The sequence below is a fragment of the Clarias gariepinus genome, chromosome 8 (assembly GCF_024256425.1).
Source record: "Clarias gariepinus isolate MV-2021 ecotype Netherlands chromosome 8, CGAR_prim_01v2, whole genome shotgun sequence".
NCBI classification, from domain to species: domain Eukaryota; kingdom Metazoa; phylum Chordata; class Actinopteri; order Siluriformes; family Clariidae; genus Clarias; species Clarias gariepinus.
This window is the reverse complement of record NC_071107.1, coordinates 10355541-10366542: the sequence shown is the minus strand read 5'-3', so window position 1 is coordinate 10366542 and position 11002 is coordinate 10355541. Positions and strand designations below refer to the sequence as shown.

Below are 11002 nucleotides of genomic sequence, written 5' to 3'. Positions count from 1 at the left end.
CATGGCTGCCTGTAAGTAAAGGGGGCAGCAAGTGTCTATTTGACATTTTACCAGGAGGCCAGAGAGGGGTGCATGTCTTTTGCACAGCTCATATGCGCAAGCGGAGCTAATTTTTGGAAAAGGAAATATATGACTACGGAGAAGCACACCAAGAGTTGGCAGTGCCAGACCCGAGAGCAGTGTAAACAGTTTCCAGCCAAGAACCTTCATGTGTGGAGAGTTAATTACATCATAAGTTAGGTCTGATGTGATTTTGAAGTGATCTCTATTATTGTCTAGTGTCTAATGTTCAACTCTTTTACCCTCTTTCGACACAGTCACCTTCTGTGAGTTACGGTAACTTCCTGAAATTACATGTGAAGGCATGTGAAGCATGTGCTTATCTAGCAGGCTAACTGTCTCTGCATACCCTTGTTTAGTTTGCTCCTCCCTCTTCTATCCTCATGCAATAAATCATGCGCATGTTCAAAGTAACACCGCTCTGTTCTGGTATTGGCTCACATGCAACCAACACCCCCTGACTGGTTGGTCACATTATGGGAGGTTACACTTGAAGTCACTTTCAATTGTAACTAAACGGAAGCAACACGTAAAAGGAACGTGTTTAGTAAAATTGGGAGCAGCTGTTGGGTTCTAGAGTACATTTCCTAAGTGATAGGCTAACTTCATATGCATAGCTGTCACTTTAATAGATTTTTTTTGTAATATGATAAACATCTAAAGGGTACACAAAACTAACCGTGTCGGTTTCTGATGTGGCTGCTAATGCAACAATGCCATTAACAACATAAGCTTTTGAAATAATAAGAGATGGTGTTTTTACCTGATAGTTTACTATAAGGATCAGATAGTAAACTAATTATAATTATAATTATAGTTATTATGGTACAACCCTAACATCTCTTCCAAAGTACAATCAGTTCATTCGCCATGATGAACAACTGGTACTTATTATCAATAGCACACACAAAAGTCACACGCTTGTGCATTGTGGATATGGGAAAAAAATACAGCTGACTTTGCTGTTTTTTTTTTTTTTTTTTTAAGGGTAAGCAGATCTGTAGAGGCAGAACAGGAGATAAAAAGCAAGTGAGTTGTCATTTTTGTTCCTGCTATTTGTTGGCCCATTGTTCTCAAAAAACCATATACAGTTATACAGTATATGTTTATCATGTCTGCATTACTATCTACAAAACGATTCAATATTTATAATAATGGTCATCGTATGATATAATCAGTAACCTAACTTAAAAAAATAATAAAGAAATATATAACATTAGAGAATAATAATTGCATATATGTAAAAAACAAAACAAAAAACATAACAGACCAGTTTCCAGATAAAAAAAATATATAAAATAATAGAAAGAAGCAAGTGTGATAAAGTTACCACAAGAACTCTGGCATATTCTCCAGCACACTCAGTAAAACCTAACCTAAGCTGTTTTTTTAGTTATAAAACTGCACAAATCTGGATCTAACACTACTGATTATTTTTTAAACAAGGACTGTTAACACTAAATATTGAATATGCTTATTTTATTACTCGTTACTTTTTTGTATGTGCCTAAGACTTTTACACAGTGCTGTTAGTAAAACAGCTGTTGGGTTTTACTGATTGTGCTGGAGAATATGCCTTCGGTTCATTTTGTGGTTGCCAACTTTTGTTTGCACATTTGCTCAGGAGTTTTCCTGAAAACTGGTTCTTTTGTAATGATTTTCAATTTTTGAATTTTTTATTATATTTTGAAATAGTGATTGGATTTGTACATACTGTAGTTATGCAGACAGTATAAACATACATCTAAAGATAACATGGTGCTAAGACTTTTGCACAGTACTGTATTTCAAACTTATCAATACAATATCTCGCAGATTATCAATGTTATCATTTTTTGTTAACATGTCACTGATATTTACCTCATAAAAGCACCTTAATGTGCAGTTCTTGGATTATCCACCTGACTGCACTATTGGACAGTGTATCATATTTTAGGTATCTTCTCTTGTAAAATTAACTTTTTGTATTTTTTTATCATTATTAACTTTAAATAGCCTGTAATATTTTTGTAAACCTTGTTTGTTTGTTTGTAAGGCAAAAGTGGACAGAACATTTTAATGAACTGACATACTGTCGCTCGTTCAAATTGCATAAGTTGTAGGAGTACCTCTTCTTCTATAAAAAGGTATTACTCAACATAGTCACCATAAAAAGCAATGTATTTGCATACTTGTTGTACCCAACTCCCGAATCTCATTGGGAGAAAAATTCAGGTGTGCACTATTTACCCAGTTTGTGTCAGTGGTTGCAGTTGATGGTTTTCCCTTATTTAAACTTCCTCATCTATCTCTCTACATTGCTTTGTCAATGGCGTCATCTCTGTAAACATTCCGTAGACTTCTGTGGAAGTCGGAGAGCCTGCACTCCTTCTTTATCAAGAACTCAATGACGATGACGGAAGAAGACTTTCTATAGAGGAAACGTAACTTTTTGTTTGTTTGACCCTTCTTTCCGCTTGCTTGAACATCTCTCACTTGGTGTTCCAGGTCCTTGTGCTGATCTATCGAAATATGTTGGCTATATTGTGATGACCTGGTGGGTCAGTGGGTTATCCCTGTTTTATGGCTAGCACTCATATCTCCAGGGTCTGGGGTTCCAATCTTAACTTGGGTCTGTGTGTGTGTGGAGTATGCATGTTCTCTCTATGCCTGGTGTTTTTCCTCTGGGCCTGACTAGCATTTCCAAATTGGCTGTTGCGTTTAATTAGGAGTGTATGTGCTTTGTGCAATGTGTTTCATGGGATAGGTTCCAGACCCCTGTTGGATAGCTATACTGTTACTGAAATAAATTTTCAGGTTACATCTTTTTTCTTTTTTTTTTAACTGCCTTTTGGCCTCTGTATGATTTCAATCGTTTGCTTTATCTATCATAAACAGCATTAACAGCATGTTAATAGTCCTATTAGTACTTATTGTTAATCTTACTGTATTTTTAAGATACTGTATGTGATATAATTTAGAAACTCAGTCCTTTTAGATGCATGATAAATCCTCTACCCTCCAGCAGACTACTCTGCTTTTTTTAATTTCTAATATAGTATATGTCATACCTTTAGTCCTTAAGTCTATAATTAGATTTCCATTCCTAAGACCTGAGCCTTGGCTTAATATCACTATGATTGAAAAACAGTGAGGTGATTTGGTTTGTTGGCAAGAATTTAAAGATCCGATTTTTTTCTCCCATCAGATAACTATTCTTATGCTTTTCTCAAGAAAAAGAGAAAGCTGTGAAAGAACACCGGTATGGCAGAGAAACTGAAGGTGCATGTGTTTTTGGGAGCACCCAACCCGCAGTCACTGTCTGAGAGGGACTTGGATGAAAGTTCCAATCAGTGGAGGACTTTAGAGTTCAACTGGAATCAAGGAAGACTGATACCCAAGAAGGCAGATGATGATGAGCAGGCACACAGTCATGTTGTCGCAGACGCCAGTAGTAGCCTGAACCCAACCACCGATAATGAGAAGCATAACTTTTCAGATTCCCATGAGGGTAGCGGCACTGAAGACAGTATTACACCCTCGATTAGCCAGTCCTCCCTACATAACAAAGCACTATCTGAAGAAAATGATACGAGGCCTGGACTGGTTAATGAATATCTAGATAGCTGCTTTCCCTCCCAACAATCTGAACCAAGATCTGATTCTGAGCAAAGTCCTGCCTTGTCTGTAGACACAGAATATCTAACCACCTGGACCAAGACACATGGATTGCTCCTGAAACCTGGAGTAGTTACTGAGCAGGGCTCCAGCTCAGTGTGCACTTTTGGATCTCCACAAACACCAACAAGATCGACTCCCTCAGTTTCCTTAGGCTCTCCAGAGCTTTACAGCCCCGATGTTAGTCCAGGAGAAAGAGGCTTGGGAGGAACCCTGCAGGGGTCAGTGGAGCTTTATGAGAGTCTGAGCCAAAGGCTGCAGGAGGGTGGTGTGCTTTTGTTGCGCACACCTGATGGTCTTCTGTGCTCTCAGGCCAATGCAATGGAACAAGAGGACTATGAATTCCATTTTGGCTCACCGAACAAATCCATCGAGGCCTCACCAACTCCCAGCACCTCAAAACGGATTAAGCTCTCTTCAGCTCCAGCTCGGAGGCAGCAGGGAACTGGACAAAAAAACATGCTCCTACTTCAGGGTCCCACCACACTGCTCTCCAGGTGCATCAGTCACGGTGTGAGTTACTCCATCTTGGTTGCTGTGGTGCACCCCTGCCATGTGAAGGAGATCAGTATAAGGTCAGGAGCATCAAGTGGATCTAGTGTTCCACTGGCTACAGTGATTGTCACCGATCAATCAGGAGTGGAGAAGAAGGTGGTGCTGTGGAGGGCAGCAGCGTTCTGGGCGCTGACGGTGTATCCAGGAGACGTAGTGCTCATTACAGGTAAGGCATACCTACGATTAAAGAATGATATTTTCTGATAGCACAGACATTCTTCCTGTACCTTGCATGGATTTTAGAAAACATGATGTGCCACTATTAACTTAATTACCATGTACAGACAAAGAAGAAGAAAAAATAACTAGCAAGATTTAGTTTCTATTTGGCATTATGAATTGTCAAAGCTGAGTGTGCAGGAAATTCTCTTTGTTTCCCAGAGGTAAAGTTGACTGAGATGCAAATTAGTTCATGAGCGAAGTCCCACCCAACTGGTGTCTTGTCAGGTGAGGAAGGATGTCAGGATGTAATGTAAAGCTCCACTCCCTGTGTATTTCTTCGACAGGTGTAACAGTGCATGTGGATAAGTGGCGAAACGAAGCTGTATTACAGTCATCATACATGAGCCAACTACTGAACCTGGGACAGATAACTCAGACCCATCAACCACAAGGTAACACAGAATAACAAGCTGACAAAAGAACTAACAAATACTACACACTCGTTATTGGGAGATGCTATTGGGGACGATGGTCAAGGTGTTGTTGGACCACTGATTGGAAGGTCCCAGGTTCAAACCCCAACACCACCAGGTTGCCCCTGTTGGTTGTAGACCCTTGAGCAAGACCCTTAACCTTCAACTGCTCGGATGTTTAATGAGATAATAATATAAGTTGCTGTGGATAAGGGTGTCTACAGAATGCCATAAATGGAAACATTACACCCTTTTTCATCATGGCCTCTTCAATGAAATTGCATACGTTTCTGTATATTTTTATATTTGTCTGTTTCATCGTTTCTCCTGTGTGTGTGGTATTTCTGAACACTTTAGCTCCACAAAATGTAAACGTTCACACCTTGAGAGCTCTGTGTACTCATCTATGTGAGAAGCGCCCTCTGCTGGTGTCTCTGCCGCCTCGCACCGCTCAGAACCTGCGGTCAGTCCCCTTCGTCCGCCTGGGCTGTCTGAGACCTGACACACTCGTGCATGCACTGCTCAAAGTCAAACACACCAGGATGATTTCAGGTAACTTTCTCATTATACACACAATTGTAACTGACCATTCTAATGTTTATCCCATAGTTTGCAGGCTTTCTTTCCTGGTGTAAAAAGGTTTGATAAAATCGAATCTCGCTTCCGGTTTCTATGTGTGTGTGTGGAGTTTGTGTATTCCCCCTGTGCTTGGTGGTTTACTCCACGTTCCTTCCATGGTCCAAAACCATGTGGTCTACAGTAGGTTGATTGGCATTTCAAAAATTTCACATAGTGTATTCATGTCTTTCTTCACTGTTCATTAGTTATTTAATGTTATTATAAAGAAAATTGAGCTTCAGGGTAAAAGTGTTGTATCTACAGTACATCATGGACATTGCTAATAGTGGGTAGTGGTAAGTATCACCCTTTGATTGCACAAGATCTTGGAAGCATTCCCTTGAGATTCTGCTCCATGTTGATTGCATCACACAGGTCCTGCAGGTGCAATTTCATGCTATACTCTCCATCCCAAAGGTGTTGTATTTAATTCGGATCTGGTGACTGGGAAAGCCACTGGAAAACATTGTCATTTTCATGAAGCCAGTCTGATCCGACTTTTGCTTTGGGACATGGTACATTATCATGCTGGAAGTAGCCATTAGAGGATGGGTAAACTGTGGCCATACTCATAGGGGATGAGGCAGAATTTCGTTCCCCAAGTCGCCAGAACTTTCACCATTTTGTGAGCTGAATGGGCGGTGTGTTGCCATGAAGAAGGCGAACCCACTTCTTGAGCATTTTTTTCATATGTTAATATGAATATTATGACTGCCCATCATATTGGCCCCGTTGTGATACCCTGCTTAAGTCTCCTTCCTGGGATAGGCTCCAGCCCTCATGACCCTGTACAGGATAAGCGGTGTAGAAGATGAATGAAGATGAATTAAAGTGTAGTGTTTGTTGAGCTGTAAAAAATAGCTTTTCATTTAGCTACGATGTCAAAATATTTATCTCAGCACTACGTTGGTGATATATAGGTCACCATAGCAGCAGAGCTCCGATGAAGTCTCATTTTTCACAAAGTGGCTGGTAGCACCTTTTCAAGATACATTACAAGGTTTTGGCTTAAAGCTGCTAGAAACATTCTAAAATCAACCATAAAACTATAGGAAAACTATAAATGAAGTGTTTAAGGTACGTATTTGCGTGTTTGTTTGCTGCTGTAGACTGGCGCAGTGAGGCTGAGGGTGTGTCCCGGACAGGCAGTGTACACAAAGCTGTGTTAACCGTAGAACAGGCAGACGGCAGACTGGGAGCCGTTGTTCTATGGGGAACTGCTCTCACCTGGCTACAGCAGATCCACACCAACAAGGGTAAAGTGTGTGCTCATTAATTCTACCGAATTTCACTGTAAATACCAGGGGTGGGAATCTCCAGCAACCTCATTATGTACTTTCATATTTATTCAGAGAGCTGTACACTGATTTCCAACAATTATACAGTACTGTACAGTATACTGTGCAAAAGTCTTGGGTTCCTTCAAGGATGCCTATATATTTATTTATATAATTTTTTTTTATTAAAACAAATCTATCTATATATTTATATATATTTTCAAGGATGCCTTCAAGAATTATATACAAAATGCTTTGAGGACTCTTTACTGTCGGGTGCAATTTGCACTTACTGCATGCATTATAAGGTACGCATGCAGTGAGTAGTTAATGAAATAAATATTATTTCTCATGTCCTATTCATTTTTATCTCCTGCTGTCTCTTTTGCATTATTCTCCTACATTTACATAATTTCTTTTCAGCAAGAATGAAAGGAAGGGTGTACAGGACAGTGGTGTGACCAGCAATGCTCTATGGCTTAGAGACAGTGGCACTGAAGAAAAGACAGGAGGCAGCAGAGCTGAAGATGTTGAGGTTCTCCTTGGGAGTGACAAGGATGGTTAGGATTAAGAAGGAGTTTATCAGAGGGACAACCCATGTTAGATGTTTTGGAGATAAAGTCAGAGAGGCCAGATTGAGGTGGTTTGGACATGTTCAGAGGAGAGATGGTGGATATATCGGTAGAAGGATGCTGAGGTTGGAACTGCCAGGCAGGAGGTCTAGAGGAAGACCAAAGGGGAGATTTATGGATGCAGTGAGAGAGGACATGAAGTTAGTTGTTGTGAGAGAAGAGGATGCAGAGGATAGGGTTAGATGGAGGCAGATGATTCGCTGTGGCGACCCCTGAAAGGGAACAGCTGAAAGACAAAGAAGAAGATTTACATAATTTCTTTCATTTCTCATTCCTTTTCCAGATGCTGTTTGGGAGTTCCAGCTGCTGCTGGTGAAACAGGATGTGACTTCAGGCCTGCTCGAGCTTCACTCCACGCCATGGAGCTCATGTCAGCGTCTGCCCCCAAACAACCCAAAATACAAAGAATTCTGCAGCTCAGTCACTTCACACCGGGGCAGCGGCAGCTTTGAGATTGACCTACACACCCTCCTGTCTCAGAAATACACAGGTGAAAGGAGTCTACATAGAACAGACATCAAAAGGCGTTCTTGAATGATTACTGATTATTTTTCGATCCCTATACTGTACATTAGGTGATGTCGATCTCAGAGTTCACATTGTGGCGATCCAGTTTCATAGTAGTCCTTCCCAGGATGCAATGCTGCTCATGGATGCAGAGATGCCTTTGGAAAGGATCCTGGACATTGTTTCCGGTGATATCACTTTCACTGGATGTGGCATGTGCTGTGCCGAGCTAGACACAGACGAGAACGGTATATATAGACCGTGCTACCCGTGTCTGCCTCATACTGGAGTACGTCGTTATTATAGGTAACACTTTCAAACTGTCTTACACTTTATGTACATACTGTATCTCTCTGTCTAGACTCTGTCTGACCTGCTATCCATCTGGCTACAGGAGTGTGAACATGTTTGCGTCTTCATTTCTTTTATTTACTGTACATATATAATCTTTACTTCTTTACCTTTATTCTTTGAGTATACAGTATAATAATTTTCATATGTTTCTACATTTCTGAAAAAGTCATCAGTGACTCGCCTTCAGTCATTGTAGGTCCAGAGTATGCCGCTGAAACAGTTGGCATGAGGCGGGAACACACCCTAGATGGCACACACACAAATTAGTATCTAGTAGCAATTAATCCACCTACCTGCGGTTTTCATAGTAGGGAGGCAACCAAGGAAACAACAGAAAAACCAACATGAACACAGGAAGAGACAGAACTTGGGTGTGACATGAGACTACCTGTGTTGTGCTCTGATGTGTGATTACAAGGGGGTCAAAACTTATATTTGAGAGAAAATTAAAAGCCCCTTCGAGACTATTTTTAGAAGAGGGTGGTGTCAGATTGTTAGACACAAAATAATTTTATTCAAGTAGAAATAAAAAGTAGTCATTCAAAATAATACTCAAGTAAGAGGAAAAAAGGCTTCAGTGAAAAGACTACTTAAGTACTGAGGAACTGAGGAACTGTTTCAATTATAATGTCTGGTTTATTTTATTTTTTCGAAATTATAATAATTATATTATAATATAATTTAATATATTACATTTAATATATTATATTACATATAATGATATATATTAGAGTATACATATATACTGTATATACATATAAACAAATAATCACACAAACATGAAAAAAGCATTCTATACTCACCGCAAGATGGTACACTAACCACAAGATCCCACTAGTACCAGCATGGATTTATGGGCGTTCCGCAAAATTAGAGAAAGATACGGGAACCATTGTTTTTGCGCAGTGAGTGTACGTAGGTGTTTTTTTTTTCCCACTATGCCACTTGACCTGAGTGGTGAAACGTAGTCATGTAATTATTGTTGCTGCGTTTGATTAGTGAAACAGTCATGCGGTAGACCCACCGGCTGTATATGTAGAATAAATGGTTAGAAAAGTATCGAGTCGAACTTGGCCAAATGTAGCAGAGTAAGAGTAGCGTTTCTTCTTCACTAACCTACTTAAGTAAGAGTAAAAAAATATGGTGCGGTAAAACTACTCATAGAAGTACATTTTTTCCAAAAAGTTACTCAAGTAAATGTAACCCATTACTACCCACCTCTGTCTCTCACTCATTTACTCATCATCTCTATCATTTTATGGTGTATACAGGGTCAAGGGGCAGGATACACCCTGGACGGGGTGCCAATCTGTCGCAGGGCGCATTCACACGCTTATTCACACACTATGAGCAATTTGGGAAAAGCAATTAGCCAAATCTGCATGTCTTTGGGAGGAAACCCACCAATCAGGGTGAAAACATGCAAACTCCATGTGCACAGACCCCGAGGCATTTGATCTTTTCGCATCTGTAAAAATTACATTTCTTAAGTTTGCCCAACATCATGTTAAAATATAAAAGGACTGTAGTATAAAAAGGTAAAACCATTCTCTCTGGTCAGTGCCGTCAGAGTTTAAATAACACCCACCCATGTTTTTCTAGGCCTGTAGTTTTGACAGTGAGAGAGGGACAGAGTCGGGTTTGTGTGCATGTTCCATCTACACTTGTGCAGAAGATCCTGCTTAACACCCCACCAGACAAGCTAAACAAGACCGTAGGTACGGCCTGTGAAAATACAAACAAACCAATCCTTTCCTGTTCTTCCATTTCCTTTTCCAACAGCATTTCATTAGTTTCTCAATGCTACTTTTATCCCACAGCTCCTGCGTCAGAGGAGAGGTTTGTTCAGGTGGTGGCAAAGAGGATCCACTCCATTTTGTTGGCTCCAAGGTCCATGTTTCATCTCACCATCCGCAGCCATTTCGAATCTGATGAAAACAGCATTCCTGTCATACAGAATTTTTTGCTGTTGGATTTTGCTGCACAGGAAGCTTAAAAGCAACGAACATTTCCTGGAATAATTGTAATATTTTGTAATATTGACCTGTATATTTTTTTATGATGTTGATGATTAATTGATGTTTTGCTTTGTTGATGTTCATAGTTAAATGTCAATTGTACAGTAAATGGATAAAAATTTACAGTGTGTAATCATTTAGCCTTGGTAAATTTCTTTGATAGAAGAAAACTAAACCACTTTGAGATGTACAGGTAATGTTCTTGAAAAACAGTTACCTTTGGCATCATAAAGGCATCACAAGCTTTATTCTTTACTTAAAATGATGGCAAAACATTGATTTATTAAAGCCTTTATTGTTTAAAAATGGAGTTTGTATTTAATCATCTTTAAAACGTAAATGTTGGTCTACTGTATTTTATCATTATCATTTATCATTATCATTATTGATGCAGAACAAATGGCATCAATCAGTTGCTGGTTAATAGTAGTGTCATGATACAGTACTTTGAAGAAATGTCCCTTCCTTTAATCTATGATCATTTACTTTATTTTGCTTCTATAAACTGACTATGACTATGACTGTGATGTCACCTGCTATAAAAAGGAACAATTTCCTCATAGTATACAAGACCTTTATCATCATGATTTAAAGGTTTGTCCTACGGAAACATTTGTTATAATGAATGATATATTATTGTTATATAGAAAGAAGATCTTTATTGGCCACAGCACACAGCAAGTCTCCAG

General features: G+C 39.5%; 1 protein-coding gene across 1 annotated transcript; it reads left to right on the top strand.

Moving 5' to 3' along the window:
- The first annotated feature begins 821 nt into the window (after window positions 1–821).
- On the top strand, window positions 822–10608 carry shld2 (shieldin complex subunit 2). The gene is made up of 9 exons (XM_053501657.1): window positions 822–1089; window positions 3248–4438; window positions 4779–4886; window positions 5265–5459; window positions 6635–6781; window positions 7718–7924; window positions 8010–8247; window positions 9898–10013; window positions 10116–10608. Exons 2-9 carry the CDS (start codon window positions 3304–3306, stop codon window positions 10289–10291), a joined length of 2322 nt encoding a protein of 773 aa, XP_053357632.1. The 5' UTR covers window positions 822–1089; window positions 3248–3303; the 3' UTR covers window positions 10292–10608.
- Window positions 10609–11002: the final 394 nt, after the last annotated feature.